Source organism: Mchenga conophoros, linkage group LG19 (assembly GCF_057382185.1).
Source record: "Mchenga conophoros isolate Kocher_MC1m ecotype Shallow Benthic linkage group LG19, M_conophoros_male_GT1.1, whole genome shotgun sequence".
NCBI classification, from domain to species: domain Eukaryota; kingdom Metazoa; phylum Chordata; class Actinopteri; order Cichliformes; family Cichlidae; genus Mchenga; species Mchenga conophoros.
The window spans coordinates 9,976,363-9,993,576 of record NC_140544.1 but is presented as its reverse complement, the minus strand read 5'-3'; the positions used below and the strand labels follow the sequence as shown (position 1 = coordinate 9,993,576).

Sequence of the window (17,214 nt, the reverse complement as noted above, 5' to 3'; positions counted from 1 at the left end):
AAAATTAAAAATAATGTTTTTTAAAAACTAAAATAAAGTATTTTAGTTTTTGTTTGGTAGAAATTTATTCAAACGTGCTGGGTGAGGCTTTCATGGATGTGTTTATACCTGTGCGATTTTCCTAAATATTGCCTCTGATATATGCCCTCCATACTTTAATAATTTAAAGGACAAGAACTAAAGAACCAAGAAAATCCACATTAGAAACTCACTCAAACTAAACTGAATAAACAACAAAAAGTGAAACAAAAATAAAAGTGACTTAGAAAGTACAATAATTATGGTCCACCTGCCTGGGCAGAGGCTGTGTGGAGGGATTAGGCTTCACAGGGATGGTGTGTGGGAGAAGGCTTATCTTTTATCCTTCTTACTTTGAGTACATTTCAGAGACTTTTTTACTTTTACTTGAGTAAAGAAGTTGGTCCTGTTCCTCTAGTTAAATCAATGGTTCCCAATTTTTTTTTGCAGGCCCCCCTTTGTTTTACAAGAAAAATGCCCCCCGCGCGCACACGCACAAACACATCCTCCAACCACACGCATCCATATTTTGCTCCATTGCGGTTTATTTCACACATCAAACATTTAGTAAACAATTAAGTAAATATAAGTGATGAATATTAAAATAAAATAAACTGAATAAACTTATGTTTGAATGGCAGAGATGCAGAAATGCCTGCATGTAGCCCAGAGTCACGGTCAGTGTCTGAATGAGTCTCACAGGACTGGATGTGAGCGTGAAGCCATTTATAATAATTATAAATTATAATTATTATAATTCTCTGATCTGCTGCTCACCACAAACAAGCACACACAGATATTTTGGACTTGAGTTTTACAGCTTTTCCTACTGATAAAAACGTCCCTTATGGCCCTTCATACTACACACAGTAATTCAGCTAAAAACAATGAAATGACAAAGTTTTTTTTTTTTCTTTCTGCTATTTATTTATTTTTTTACAGACTCCAAAAAGGAAAAGTAAGAAAAACTGGATAGTCTGGGCAGTGAGCTAGCAGAACATTTTCTGTCATTCCATTTCTTACAGTTTCAGTCCAGAGAGTCGTGCTGACAGATTTCTTTGTCACAGCAGCTTTTTCCTCATCTTGTAGAAAAACAGTTCGGTCTGTGACTTCTTCACACTGAGAGAACGTTTCACTGGTCCGGCCAACTTAAGGTCAAAGTGGACCGTATTTGGCCTGTAATGTAAAAAAAAAAAAAAAAATTAGGGGTCTGTAGTTCTTCTAGGTTTAACTACTAGAAGAACTACAGAAATGATGTGATGCTGTTTTTGTAGTTCTTTGTTAACATCAGCACTTTGGGCTGAATCAGCTGAAATGATGAGACTGGAGTTATCATTTTGTAGCTTTCAGCATAATAACCTCTTTTGATGCAGACTGTATGGGGTAAGGTAACATGTAGAAGTGTGTAGCACAGAAACTAGATTGTGATGAGTGGTCACTGCCCTCCAGTGGTCACAGTGAGGAACTGCAACACAAATGATTTATGTATGATTTATAACTTTTATCTCCATCATTGTTGATAACATTTTATTGGTACACATTTATTTTCTATGAGTTTGTCTTAAAACATTCAGATGCTCCATGTCATTCATGGTGAATAATAAATATTCAGCAGAACGTACAGGAGAGGACTTGATGCACAGACTGGATCGATCATGCAGCTGATGAGGCTGTCATCAGGACATCAGCAGCACATTGCTGACTAAGAAGTATATTGATAGATACATATGAACTAAATTAAAAAGTCAGATTTAGAAAAACTCCTCACTGCTCAAAACAACAAAGTCACATTATGTTGACCTGAAGTCTGAGCGTGGTCAAAAACACGTTTCCTCACAGCGTTACTGGGGGCCAAGGTAATGACATCCAGAGTAAGAATCTGCTTAGATACCATATTTCTAAGATTTTCAGGGCCGAGTACAATAACCTCAGTTTGATCTGAATTAAGAAGCAGAAAGTTAGCGGCCATCCAGGTCTTTATGTCTTTAAGACATTCCTGCAGTTTAACTAATTGGTGTGTGTTATCTGGCTTCATGGACAGATAGAGCTGGGTGTCATCAGCATAGAAGTGTAAATGTATGCTATGTCTTCTAATGATGCTGCCTAAGGGAAGCATGTATAATGTAAACAGAATTGGTCCTAGCACTGAACCCTGTGGAACTCCATAATTAACCTCAGTGTGTGAAGAGGACTCTCCATTTACATGAACAAACTGGAGTCTATTAGATAGATAGATATGATACAAACCACTGCAGTGCAGTACCTGTAATACCTACAGCATGTTCTAATCGCTCTAATAGGATATTATGGTCGACAGTATCGAACGCTGCACTGAGGTCTAGCAGGACAAGCACAGAGATGAGTCCACTGTCAGAGGCCATAAGAAGATCATTTGTAACCTTCACTAAAGCTGTTTCTGTGCTGTGATGAGCTCTGAAACCTGACTGAAACTCTTCAAATAAGCCATTCCTCTGCAGATGATCTGTTAGCTGTTTGACAACTACTCTTTCAAGGATGTTTGATATGAAAGGAAGGTTGGAGATTGGCCTATAATTAGCTAAGACTGCTGGGTCTAGAGATGCTTTTTGAGTAAAGGTTTAACTACAGCCAGCTTGAAGGCCTGTGGTACATAGCCGATTATTAGAGATCGAAGAATTAATTAATGGCAGGACTTCTTTGAGCAGTTTTGTAGGAATGGGGTCTAAAAGACACGTTGATGGTTTGGAGGAAGTAATTATTGAAGTTAACTCAGAAAGATCAATTGGAGAAAAAGAGTCTAAAATATCAGCAGTTATCAAATTTGGGATTTTTTTCAATGGTTACATTTTATTTGTAAAGAAGTTCATGAAATCATTACTAGTCAAAGCAGGGGTGGGGAACTCCAGGTACCAAGGCCCGGTGTCCTGGCGGTTTTAGATAACACGCCCTGGGTCAGCACACCTGAATCAAATGATTAGTTCATTAGCAGGCCTCTGGAGAACTTTAAGACATGTTGAGGAGGTAATTTAGCCATTTAAATCAGCTGTGTTGGATCAAGGACACATCTAAAACCTTCGGGACCTGAGGCCTGGAGTTGCCCCACCTCTGTGTTAAAGGGATGGTTGGCTCAACAGAGCTCTGACTGTTTGTCAGCCTGGTTACAGAGCTGAAGAGAAACCTGGGGTTGTTCTTGGGGTTGTAGTGAGATGTTCTGGCTTTGCGGAGGGCTTTCTTATAAAGCAACAAACTATTTCTCCAGGCTAAATGATGATCCTCTAAATTTGTGACACGCCATTTCCTCTCCAGCTTACGAGTCATCTGCTTTAGGCTACGTGTTTGAGAATTATACCACGGAGTCAGGTACTTCTGATTTGAGGCCTTAGTTTTCACAGGAGCTACAGTATCCAGAGTCGTACGTAGTGAGGAGGTGAAATTATTAACAAGATAATCGACTTCTGTTGGGGTAGCGTTCAGATAGCTGCTCTGCTCTGTGTTGGTACAGGGCATTGAAGATGATAACAGTGGGTGGATTATATTCTTAAACTTAGTTACAGCGCTTTCAGAAAGACATCTACTTTGATAAAGTCTACTCTCCACTGCTATGTAATCAATTATTGTAAATGTAAATGTTATCAGGAAATGATCAGACAGGAGAGGGTTTTCAGGAAACACTGTTAAATGTTCAGTTTCTATGCCATATGTTAAAACAAGATCTAGAGTGTGATTAAAGTGGTGGGTGGGTTCTTTTACATTTTGACAGAACATGAACTCAACCTGGCTCAAGCTGCACCTGGGAGCCTCTCTGACAGCCAACGTTGCCTCTAAGCTGCGCGCGTGTGCAATTGCGCACTGCTGGCACGGTCTCTGCACACAGTAAATGTGTTGCGCACAAAAAAAAAAAAAATTGAATTGAATTGAAATTAAAATAAATACCTTAACAATTCTGTTTTGCAGAGTTGCAGGGCTCTCTCTCAGACCACAGACTCATAATACAAGTCAGAGCTTTATTTTTAAAAACAAGAAAGTTGTGTTTTTTCAAAATTGGAGTTCAAGTTATTTTTACTTCCAATAGTGTTAACATGCTACACAGGTCATGAACAAGATATTTTTAAATTTTCATTGTAAGTGGGCTAAAGCAGTTAATTAAAAGTAGTCTAACATAAATGGTGTAGTTTGATAATTTTTTTGAACCATGTAACTTGGATGGATTCGATGCTGGTGTGACCACAGTGGTCCAAGGGACGCTCAGGGAGTTTGTGTGTTCGCTCAGACATATGAAACATTAGAGGGAACATTGCTGCCAGCCTACACTGCCAAACGTAGTGCACTGGCCTATATAGCAGGTGGACTGGGTACACCTGAGGACGCTCCTGGGCTACCTTAATTGCCCAAAGGCAGGGAAAACCCTTCCTTAGCGGATATAGTACTCCTGGCTCCAAAGCCGGGAAAGTTGTCAGGAGGATTGATTGTTATTACCCTGCTTGATGTCTGCGATTTTGCGGGCTTTTGGACTCACTTTGGCCAAAAACTGTCAAAGGGACACCATTAAAAATGATGGACGACAGCGTGTGAGAACAGCGACTTTCCGAACAGCACCCGGAAAGTCCTGGAGTAGTGCCAGAATGTTATGTAACCTGAGCGACGGAGATTAAAAAAGGTACAAAGTGCAAGTAGGATAACTGATTAGGGCAAAGTACTGACAAACGTTTTACATTGATAAAACGTTTGTTTTATCCATTGATAAAGGGAACGGCGAGCTTTTTGCTTCTTCTGATGTTTTGCTGAATTTGATCTTTCAATAAACACAGAACTCTGCTCTTCGCCTGTGATCATTTTGTTTTTGATTTTTAATTGGAATGTGGACACAGAAATCAACTCCTAACCTGAGCGGTGCTTGGTCTCTAAAATTTGCGACTCGACAATTAGGTTGGGTTGTTTTCTCCTTCTAAGAGAGGGACAGTGTTTGGAACTGGGCCTAATATTTTTGTAACAGTGCACTTTGAGAAAAGCTGTCAGGTGTCATCCCTCCGGTGATGATATTTTCTGTGTTGATGATTTAATAATCAGCTCTCTTTTAGGCAGGCCTCCAAGATTGGAATTAAAAGTGGTATGAAATATTTCATTGAGAGCAGGTACAAGGTGAGCTTCTTCAGATTACAATGGGCTTAAGCAGAGGTACACCTATCTGGGACACTGACCACATCCAATGGGTCTAAAAGGATTGTAGCGATTCAATCCATAACAAAATCATAAAGAATTTGTTAGGATGCCTGGGTCGTTGACCCAGGGTTTTTGAGTTTACGATATTATTTATACTGTCTAGTTTTTGGTTTCTTTGAGTTCTGTCTTATGGCTTATGTCTCTGTCTTCTTTAGTTGCTCTGTCTCCCCTATCACCTGCATCCCCTTGTCTAGTTCGCGTCTATGTGTATCTTAAGTTCCTATATCCCCGTGTTCAGTCAGTGTTTGTGTCTGCCCTGTTCCCACGTCTCTGTTCCCTCTGTAGTGCCTGCATGTGAGTCTGTGTCTTTGTTCAGTCTGTGTTATGTGTTTCCTGTTTTACTTTGAAGGTCTCCGTCTTTTCTCAGTGTGTTCATTTTACGCTTCTTTGGTCTCGTCAGTTCTGATTTGCCCCAGCTGTGTTTCCCTCCTGTTACTCATTTCCTGATTGCTCCCTCTGTGTATTTAAGCCCTGTGTTTCTTAGAGTCTGTGTCGCGATCTACCATTTATTTTGCTGTGTGTTTTGTCAATCCGCTGGTGTTAGTTTATTTTTGACCTTTTTCCCCAGTTATGTTATGTTTGAGTTCAGCATTAAAGCTGTTTTGGTTTAAGTTCTGTCTCTGGAGTCTGCACCTTGGGTCCTATTCCTGTCTGCACACAGCCACAACAGAATTGTTTTTATTTAATTTCTTTTTTAGATCAGATTGCTGTCATTGGATACTCAAATGAGTGCGCGGGTTTCCACTGTCAGCAATAATTGGTATAAATGCATGTGACTGGACTGTGATGGACTGAAGGTTTGACTGACTTCAAATTGAGATTAAAACTTCACTTATTTTAGGATTAGAGACTTTATTTCTAGTGCCTAATTCACCCAAATAGTGCAAAAAGGGTGGATGGATGTCTTTTATTTGCAGGAGCAGGAGAATGACACAGATCCAAGAGGAGAAAGATTCTAAGTTCACATGAGTGTGTGGACCTGCAGACTTAACCCTTTAGCTGCCACTTTTCTGTGTTTGAAGGACACTGTTTTTATTGGCTGTGTGTTGGTTATGGTATCACACTGTATTTTTGAGAAATGTTAGATGTTACACGGAGGAAAATGTGTATATATACAGTGTTGAAACGAGTGTCACTCCTTTCACAGCAGCAGGTTGCTGACGACATGATTTATAGCAGCACCTCTGGAATCTGTTTGATCCAGGCCCGACCTGCGAGGATACTCGACTGGCTAATGTTTGTTTTCATCTAATGGTCTCTGTGGAGGATTTAGCATCACACAGATAGACATGAGTGAAAATAAAGTAGGATGTGCAGTGATCGCAGGAAACCTTAGTGTTGAGCTCAGAGTGAAAACAAGTGAGTGACTTACTTAAAGAACTAACTCAAACCCAGCAAACTCAAAGATCAGGAAAGGAGTAAAGGAATAAAGGTCAGACACAAATACTTTTAATCACCTTTCTTCACTGTGAGTACTGAAAACTGTTCCAGTCATTCTGTAATACTATACTGTAGGTACTTGTTCTTTTGTGTTTAACAAAGCCATCGGTTGACAACTGATATTTTAAAGAGGATGTTAGTTCATGCAACATGATCTGTTCTGTTTTTTCAGGCAGCAACGCCCACTGTTTTATGAAAACACCTGTGCTTCAGTACATCTTCTTTGCAAACAATGCAGGAACTGTGTGCTCTCCCACACAACACAGAGACCAAAGACCAGGAAACACAACACGCAAATAAGATGAGTGAGATGAAACTGGTTCCACATCTCTGAGGCTGTTTGTTTAGCTGGGTTTGGTTTTCTGTCTGGGTTCAACCTAACCCTAGATACGGGACAGACTTGAATGAGGGGGGAAAAACAGTGGAGAAGAGGGACGGGGATAAAGGGCAAAAAAACCCCAAAAACCAACTAAATAAGCAGACAAAAAAATAAATAAATCATGCCACATCCTGCTAACAAGCCTTTTAATTCAGAAATTGTGCATGTGCAGAACTAATATTAAGCCATAAGAAATGATGGGGAACATTTTTTCACAGAATACTTATTTGTACTTTTGACACTTTATGTCAAGTTTTCCAGTAATACAGTTTTGTGTGTATGGAGGTGTTTTCATGGTTTTACTGCTTCTGTTCCTGAATGGTTTGTAAATTCACTCCACCACCATTGGTTGTTTAATTATTCTCACACATTTATTACCTTTATCAGTTTACTGGATTTGAAATGATCATAGTCAGTAGATGACATTAAAAATTTAATGATTAACCTGAAACAGCAGTTAAATAACCTTTAACATTAGAGTTTTATTAGAGTCTAAATTACAGTATTTTTGGACACTAACAGAAACCACAAGAAAACTTCTCACACAATTAGCTTCACTCACTGGAGCAGGTTTTGTAATTACAGCATCGTCATTTTAAGGAGAAAGAAAGAGAAAGTAAAGGAAGGATCCACAGGGTGGAACATGTCCACAATTCCTTTAGTTTGGATTTCCATACAATTCTGATATAGTGGGCTGGAACTAGAGGTCTTATATATAACCCTGTTGTCCTCAACCACCCATCTGTGTCTCCCTTTGGGTACTTGGGGGTTTCCAGTCCCTCTGTGGCACAGATGAGGAGGAAAGTTTGAGAGCATGAAGCTGTGAAGAATTACTCTGTTCTTGTTGCTTTGACCAGAGAAAATGAGATCTGCTGTGAATCAAATCAATTTATATAGCACTTTTCACAGGATAAAAACCACAAAGTGCTTCACAGTAATATAAAACAGAAATACATAAAATACATTAATAATAAAACACACAGCACAAATCTAATTAAAAGCCAATCTAAATAAATGAGTCTTAAGTTGCTTTTTAAAAGAATAATGAGATCAAGGCATCGTAATGATGGAGGGAGAGCATTCCTATGGTTTTAAAATATGTTCAAGGGACTACCAACAGCCTTTGATTAGAAGATCTCAGGCTGCGAGAGGTTCTAAAAGATCAGAAATGTAAGCAGGGGCATCACAATTCAAAGCTTTAAAAGTCAGTACCAAGATTTTAAAATGAATTCTGAAATGTACTGGAAGCCAGTGTAATGAACGTAACTGTCATGGACCCGGTTCCGGGGACTCGGGGTCCGTGAACAGTGTGGACCTTTATTATTATTATTATTATTATTATTATTATTATTATTATTATTATTATTATTATTATTATTGGATGTATGTTTGCTGCACTGTGCTCTTGTGTTCCATGCTGGTGTGTGTACTTGTGTGTGTGTGGCTGGAGGATGAAGGACAGCCATCTGCAGGCCTGATGGGTGTGGCCCTGCCAGCTGCTGGTCACGCCTAGGTTCCCACACACCTGCTTCTGATCAGGCTCGTCGGGGGAGCTACTTAACAGAGAGATGGAGCTTCCTCTGGCGCAGGATTGTTGAGTTAGACTCCATGTCAGTGTCTCAAGTACTGTTAAGTGTATGCCTGCTGGAGTTGGTGCCATATGAACCAAAGTTCATAGAGCTCAAAGCTCTATGAACTTTGAGCTGTTTAGTACTAACACTTCTATACCGGTTTTATTTTAGCAGCTGAGTTAGCCTTTTCTCGAGTCCTGTCCCCCTAAGTTACTCTTGCTACGTCCGACAAACAAATGGTTCCCTCTGCGCGCCAATGGGTACCCGAATGTGCGAGCAGACATGCTTCATAATGTTCGGTACATTTACCTGGGAGTGGGGCCATACACACTGTTTAATCCATTCACGTTGTTTTTGACTTTGTGAATGGAAAGAACACAACTCCTCCAGACACAATCTCTCGGCGTATCGGTGGGCACACCGCTTCTCCATCTTGCTTGAGGTTAATGTTTGTCAGACACAGTAACGGTTGCTATAATGTGTAATTGGACAATGGCCCTTTCGGGGGAGGGGCTGGTGAGAGGTCAATTATGCCACCTCTTTTGACATGAGAGGTGTATTTTATAATTTATGTATTGGAGTAATTACTAACAACTACTTTAGTGGTGTGTAATTTTCTGTTTATTACTTTGACTACTTGGATTTTATGAACAGCATAGAAACAGTTGTTTAAACAATCTCTTAAATTTTACTTTGTTGTCTTATATTTTTTTCATGTAGGATACGGACAGCGAGGCAAAAAGCTGCATGGAGCAAACTGTGATGGGGGTGTACGTCATCCAGAAGGAGGGTGCTGAACCTGAAGATGACCCAGAGGACGTTGGTGTCCTGATTGAGGGTGTGGAGGCTAACACTGATTTGGGTAACATTGCACAAGCATGTGCTCTGTTGTTTGGACTCATATACTGTTTGAACCTGAGCTACCCACCAGTACTTAAATGCACCTTTGAAGTCCTCCAGAAGATACTTTTAAATCTTGATGGACAAAATCTCTCTTCAAAGCTACAGTTTCTGAAAAACAAGCTTATGGGGTGAGAGCACTTGAAAATGACTGATAGGTCTTGAATGGTTCATTGGTGCAATGGTGATTTCCAATATATAATGTTAATATTTGAGTTGTTTATATTTTTTTCTTTCATTTAAAATTTTCTTTTTAAGTTTTTGGATTCTCTCTGTTGGGCAATTTTATACAGCACTGCAGATGATTTTTGATTGTCCTTATATAGATGGCTCAAAATGGATCTGTACTGGCAGAAGTACTATGTTGTGTTTATGTGTCAAGGTCCTGTAAAGTTCACTGTATTATTGTGTCCATTTTGCTTGCTAGCATGTTTTAAAACACAGCAAAACTATATTGCTAGCTGTGGAGGACTGCAACCAAAATTAAAAAAATAAATACAGAAATATAAAAATTGGTCAAACTAATAATTATTTCAATGAGATACACCAAACAAATATAGATTTTCATCACCTATGGATTTTTTTGTTGTTGTTTTATTGCCCCCAAATTATTTCTAATTATTACTAATTATTTTATTTTATTTTTCCAAATTCACACAATTCTATTTTGTCACATGTTTTAACTTGCCAAGTGGGAGATGTATTTTTATCTTTTAGTTTAATTTTTTAAAATGCAGTCGATCTATTGAGCAAATTTTGCATCTGTTTTTAGTTGTGGAAGCTTTGGTTCCAACATATTACCTATGTAAATAAGTATTCTAACGTTTTACCTTTTGAAGTGGCATAATGCTTGCAGGTGTACAAAAATGGTAAGCTTTTATATTGTCCACTAAATCCAGTTAATAAAGATAATATTATCATAATCTGATTGTGACTTTTTTTTGTAAAGTAGTGGGTTTCTAAATGTGTAACAAATGTAAACAAATCTAATTGAAATAATTTGGTTGAAATGAGTGAAATCATTGCCTTGATTAACAAAGTAGTTGTTTAAACAACAAGATTTAATTCTGTTTTCCTAAACTTTTTAAATTGTGTAGAATGAATTAAAACTAATTTCACTCTACATACTTAAATAAATCACTTCAAATCAATGTAAGTATAGTATGTTGATCCAACGTAATCTGATTACATTAAACCACCAAATGCTAAATGTGTTGGTTTGACATGATCGAAAAGGGTTTATTGTACTTGGTTAAATTGTGTGCAAAAAGGGTGCCATGATTAAATTGTGTTCATCCAACAACAGATTTTTTTGAGTGAGCCTTTTCAAAAACCCTCTGAGCATCATCAGCAAGTGTGTCGAGGAAAGAATTCAGAGCTTTGTAGGTTACAGCAAAAGAGAGACAGGCTGATGCTACAAGTCCGACTACTGGAATCCATCTAACACTTTCTTCTGCTGTCATAAATGCAGCTATGCATGCTAGTTGGGTCGACACCCTCATGAGGAGCTCTGGAGTTATTTCTACTCCAGCCAGTGGTGACCTGACAACAGCGCAAAGATCAGCATGCTGCACATTTGTTCTCTCAGCAAGTTTTTCCAGTGATGACTTATCAAGACTGAAATCAGTTACATAACTTTTAACAACTCTAACCATCAACCCAATATCAACAGCAACAGAAAGGCCAGGAACTGGAACAGCTGCTACAGTTCCAGACAAACCAGCCCAGTATTTTATTCTGGACTGAAAAGCTTTTTTCTTCTTGATGATGATCTCTGGGTTGATGTTGGGCATGATGAACAGCAGAGTGTCCCTCTTGTTTTTAGGAAGGTCTCTGTCTAAGGTCTGCTGTAAGAGAGAGAAGTCGTAAAGGTTTGGCTCAAAGCTGGACACCAGGAAGACCTGTGGAGACACGATGCCTTGGTCTCGAAGACCTGTGTGATAAAGAAATATAAAGAAACCATATCTTTCACAGTTAAAGTAAATAAGTCCCAACTTTGGGATAATAAAGTGTTTACTTAACAAAACAGAAACTCACCTTGAACACAGTTTTCCCTCATTTCTCTAAGACTCCTCTCTGCACTGAAGTCTTCATTTCTTCTCTCATCACGCATAAAGTGATCAATCTTTGAGCGAACAAAGTAGCACTTTTTGTTTATCTTCTGAATCTCCTGAGCGAGTTTCACATCATTTTCTCTGCAACCAGTGTCTGAGACGATGATGAAGAAGTCAAACCTGTCAAATTTAACAAGTTCCAAGTACTTATGAGCCGGATACTTCATGGTGCCAACACCAGGAAGATCCCATAAAGTGACATTGGGATAGTCTGGATGGAAGTATGGCATAGGTTCCTTTGAGCGTTCTACAGCACCAGTAGGAGCGGCCCCTTCATCTCCATTATGTAATCCTCTGACAGCGTTAACAAATGTCGATTTACCAGAACCAGATTCTCCTGTGATGGCAATATGTAGTGAAATATCACATGTTTCTTCTCGCTGCTGCTGCAGAAGTATCATTGTTCATCAGATCCTTTCTAACTGAAGCAGATAAAGGTTCTATGTGGACTCTTAAATAAAAGGAAAAGTTGTTATATTCACTGCACTCTCATCTCTGAATACAGACTATAAAAATCCAGCATCATCAAATAATCTTGAAAGTTTTTTCACATTGTCAGACTCAAGACAAAGAAATTATCAAACCGATCAAACATAAAACTCAGAATTTAAGCAGCTAATCTTTGATTTCTTTGGCATTAGAGTCAGTCTAAGGAGAATCAGTAAGTGTTTAAATTAGCTATGAATAAGGATTCAATAATGACTGTGCTTAGAAAATGATCTAAAAAGAACAAACATTTTTTGAGTCTTTGGCTCTGTTCTCTGATTCACCTGCTGCTTGCAAAAATTAAAGTCTTGAAAACACATACATTTCCACTTGGCTCACTCACAGAACATAAACAAGTCTTTACAGAGAGAAGTATGACTGGAGAGCTGCTGCTCGAAAGACAGAAAGGGCAAAACTATGAAACACCATCAACTTAACACCAGCATGCAAAAGGTAAAGAACAGGTGACTGGAGAGGTTCACTGGTTGGAATTTGAGTGAATTTAACTTTATAGACAGAACTCATTTAATCAAAGGTTTACCTGCGTGCTGAGCTGTTGGAGTGATGAAAAGTTCTGCATGAAGCAGTCAGTCTGATGATAGATGAGCTGGTGGAGGGTAAATATCTCTAACCACGCCCTCTGAAAACAGCGGTGAAACTGGTTTGACCACAGAGCTGTGGTCATTTGTTTGTGTTTCTCTACACGCTGCTGAGTAAAGAAATGTTTATGTTTTTCATATTTTAGATTATGACCTCAACCAGTGATCAAACCAGGCAATGTGTCTTTGTGTGGGTCACAGCACTGACTGTAAACCAGCTGATTTAAGTATAGATCACACTTGTATTCACAGCAGAGCACAAAGTCTTTACACACTGCTCCTTCTGCAGGAGAGAACTGTAAAGGAACTTTTAAATAAGTGCACGTATCGTATAATGTTTGTATCCCATGACAATAATATTTCATTAAGGCAAAATATATTTGGACGGATCTATTACTGCATATGTGCTCTGATCCGTCACTCTTTCATATCTGCTCACATATATTAATGCCTCTCAGGACATTAATACGTGTGAGAGCTACACTCTCTGATGACATCAGTATTTAATAGAATATTATTCAATAACCATGAACGTCTTCTTCCATATGGCTTCTGTCCATTGATTCTTTAATTCTTCTCACAGATTTATTACTTTTATCAGCTGGATTTGAAATGATCATAGTCATTAGATGATATGAAAAATGAAATGATTCAACTGAAACAGCAGTTAAATAACCTTTAACATTAGAGTTGTAAGTCTGAGTGTTGAGAGAGCTTCAGGCTCACATTTCCATGGCTTATCTCAGTGATATAATGAATGAATACGTGAGTGTTTGCTGTATCAGGCACATCTTCTCAGACACTATATTACAGTATTATTGGACACTAGCAGATACCCGAAGAAAACACAATTAGAAAATCTGTTCCAGCAAGTGAAAATAATTACTGCATCCTCATTTTAAGGACTTTGTTATTTCTGATAGAACTTCCTGATTTCCCAGCAGGCCTCTACAGTTCGGTTTGTATTTACTATTAGGATATAATGAGTTTCAGCCCTTTTGAGCTTCATGCCTGCTTTGATTTCCCTGCTTGTGTTTCTGGGACTCACAGCCACTGCCGTTTGTTAGCATTTGCCTTTTATCTGGTTGGTTCTGCAGCACCTGCTTGTCTGTATGGAACTAGAAGCCCCAGAGGTGCTCAGCCCTGTTGTCCTCATCCATCTTTGGTAGAGTCTCCCATCAGGACTTGGGTGCTTCCAGTCCATATGTGACACAGATGTTCTTCTACACTATCCCAGCCACTTGGTGGTGCCTCTCAGTGTACGCTGTCCTAGCTTGCATTTTACATCCTGTTTATTTGTCCTGGATAGTCTCCATGGCACCTTTGCATCTTTGGTCCTGGTGCCTTGGTAGACTCCTGCCTCTGTGGATCAGAAAATCTGTGCTGTCTTTTTACTTGAGGTTAGCCACTTCTTCTATTTTCCATCCTTTTTGGAGCCTGTTCTTCCATGATAGTTCCTCCTGCAGTTCCTGCAGTTCCTTATCACCATCTGTCTTCAGTGGACTGAGGCATTTTAGGAGCAGTAGCTCTAAGTTAAGGTTAATGAGGGAGTCAGTTAATTAGGTTAACTCATAAAATCATACGAGTTAAAAAGGGGGAGCTGTTAAAGAATAAATATATATTCTTAGTGCTTATTTTCTGATTATATTGTTTTATGTACTTTAATAATAAAGGCCTGTATAAAGAAAGGCCAGCTTTGACTCATAAACAAAGTGCTCAGCCAGACTAATATACAGGAAGTGCAGAGCTGCAGAGGCAATATATTAAGAACAGGAAACCAGACAGAAAAAGCAGAACTACGACCGTCATGGGGACAAAAGAATCGGGGTTAATATTTGGTGTGACAGAAAGAACAAATGCGGCCGAAGGCTGGATCTGATATGAAGCGAACAGAAGACCGGTCTAAAGAGATTTAAAGGTAGGCACAAACCTGTTCAAAAAGCAAATTTGTACAGATTGGCTGAATTTTAAATTACAGTGGGGCAAAAAAGTATTTAGTCAGCCACCGATTGTGCAAGTTCCCCCACTTAAAATGATGACAGAGGTCAGTAATTTGCACCAGAGGTACACTTCAACTGTGAGAGACAGAATGTGAAAAAAAAATCCATGAATCCACATGGTAGGATTTGTAAAGAATTTATTCGTAAATCAGGGTGGAAAATAAGTTTTTGGTCACCTCAAACAAGGAAAATCTCTGGCTCTCACAGACCTGTAACGTCTTCTGTAAGAAGCTTTTCTGTCCCCCACTCGTTACCTGTATGAATGGCACCTGTTTGAACTCATCATCTGTATAAAAGACACCTGTCCACAGCCTCAAACAGTCAGACTCCAAACTCCGCCATGGCCAAGACCAAAGAGCTTTCGAAGGACACCAGGAAAAGTATTGTAGACCTGCACCAGACTGGGAAGAGTGAATCTACAATAGGCAAGCAGCTCGGTGTGAAAAAATCAACTGTGGGAGCAATCATCAGAAAATGGAAGACATACAAGACCACTGATAATCTCCCTCGATCTGGGGCTCCACGCAAGATCTCATCCCGTGGGGTCAAAATGATCATGAGAACGGTGAGCAAAGATCCCAGAACCACACGGGGGGACCTGGTGAATGACCTGCAGAGAGCTGGGACCAAAGTAACAAAGGTCACCATCAGTAACACACTACAACGGCAGGGAATCAAATCCCGCAGTGCCAGACGTGTTCCGCTGCTGAAGCCAGTGCATGTCCAGGCCCGTCTGAAGTTTGCCAGAGAGCACATGGATGATACAGCAGAGGATTGGGAGAATGTCATGTGGTCAGAACTTTTTGGTGTAAACTCAACTCGTCGTGTTTGGAGGAAGAAGAATACTGAGTTGCATCCCAAGAACACCATACCTACTGTGAAGCATGGGGGTGGAAACATCATGCTATGGGGCTGTTTTTCTGCCAAGGGGACAGGACGACTGATCCGTGTTAAGGACAGAATGAATGGGTCCATGTATCGTGAGATTTTGAGCCAAAACCTCCTTCCATCAGTGAGAACTTTGAAGATGAAACGAGGCTGGGTCTTCCAACATGACAATGATCCAAAACACACCACCCGGGCAACAAAGGAGTGGCTCCGTAAGAAGCATTTGAAAGTCCTGGAGTGGCCTAGCCAGTCTCCAGACCTCAACCCCATAGAAAATCTGTGGCGGGAGTTGAAAGTCCGTGTTGCTCGGCGACAGCCCCAAAACATCACTGCCCTCGAGAAGATCTGCATGGAGGAATGGGCCAAAATACCAGCTACTGTGTGTGCAAACCTGGTAAAGACCTATAGTAAACATTTGACCTCTGTTATTGCCAACAAAGGTTATGTTACAAAGTATTGAGTTGTATTTTTGTTATTGACCAAATACTTATTTTCCACCCTGATTTACGAATAAATTCTTTACAAATCCTACCATGTGGATTCATGGATTTTTTTTTTCACATTCTGTCTCTCACAGTTGAAGTGTACCTCTGGTGCAAATTACTGACCTCTGTCATCATTTTAGGTGGGGGAACTTGCACAATCGGTGGCTGACTAAATACTTTTTTGCCCCACTGTATCTGTTCGCTGAATTGATGATCTTAACTATCAAATTGGCTCAGTAGTGGTAAAACTAAATTCTTGAGAATAAAGTGAAGCTTTGAAGTAAGGATGATGAAACTGTGAGAAAAAGACAGTACTGAGATAAAAGTAACATGAGATGTTATGTTAAGAGAGAAAAGAGACCAATGTGTGTTTTGGAAAACACAGGTTTTCAGTGGTTGTTGATCAATGGTCACGAGAATTTGCATAATTAAGATTAAGGAACTGACCTCCTGTCATGGTCCTGGGCCATGTTGGCCCAGTGTTCTTAGTTTCCTTGTATTTTTGTATTTCGTTCCTTATTTAGGCCATGTTTCCTGAGTTGCCCTGTTGTGTTGTTCCCTAAGTGTTTTCCCTTCATGGCTTTTACCCCCTGTGTGCCCCTCTGTGTATCTGTGAGCCCTCGTCTCTCCTTATGTTTTATTCCATGTTTTCCCTGCCCGTTATGTCTAAGTTCTCCCCGTGCCCTCTCTCCCCCCTGTGTGCCCTCTGTGTATTTATGAGCCCTCGTCTCCCTTTGTGGTTGTTTCATGTTTCCCCAGCCCATTATGTCTGTGTTTTCCCCGTGCTCTCTCTCCTCCTGTCTGAACCTCTGTGCACTTCCTGTTTACTTTGTGACTCTCACGCCTGTACATGTCATGTTCAGTTCACCCCGCCCTGTCTCGTTATGATTATCAGTATCACCTGTGTTCCCCGTGTGTTCCCTCTTTCCTCGTTAACCCTCTGTGTATTTCTGTCTGAGTCTCCCTCTGTTCAGCGTCGCGTTCTCCCTCATGTTGTGTGGATCTTCCTGTGTCTTCCTGCGAGTGTTAGTTTACTTTTCCCAGTTAGTTCTGTATGTCCTGTATTCTACCGTGCCAGCATTAAAGCTGTGTTCTTTAAGTTTATCCCCGTGTCTGTGAGTCTGCATCTTGGGTC

At 39.8% G+C, this 17,214-nt stretch overlaps 1 protein-coding gene across 1 annotated transcript; it reads right to left on the bottom strand.

The window, feature by feature from the left end:
• Positions 1 to 10,799: 10,799 nt before the first annotated feature.
• Positions 10,800 to 12,036, bottom strand: LOC146551747 (interferon-inducible GTPase 5-like). The gene is made up of 2 exons (XM_085258268.1): positions 11,545 to 12,036; positions 10,800 to 11,440 (listed from the first exon to the last, which is right to left on the bottom strand). Exons 1-2 carry the CDS (start codon positions 12,020 to 12,022, stop codon positions 10,800 to 10,802), a joined length of 1,119 nt encoding a protein of 372 aa, XP_085114394.1. The 5' UTR covers positions 12,023 to 12,036.
• Positions 12,037 to 17,214: the final 5,178 nt, after the last annotated feature.

Bases quoted from the DNA above. Each gene is read 5' to 3' on its own strand.
- LOC146551747 (XM_085258268.1), bottom strand. From the start codon at position 12,022: ATGATACTTCTGCAGCAGCAGCGAGAAGAAACATGTGATATTTCACTA. The intron at 11,441-11,544 runs GTGAGTTTCTGT...TTTATCACACAG, and splicing joins GAGGGAAAACTGTGTTCAAG to GTCTTCGAGACCAAGGCATC.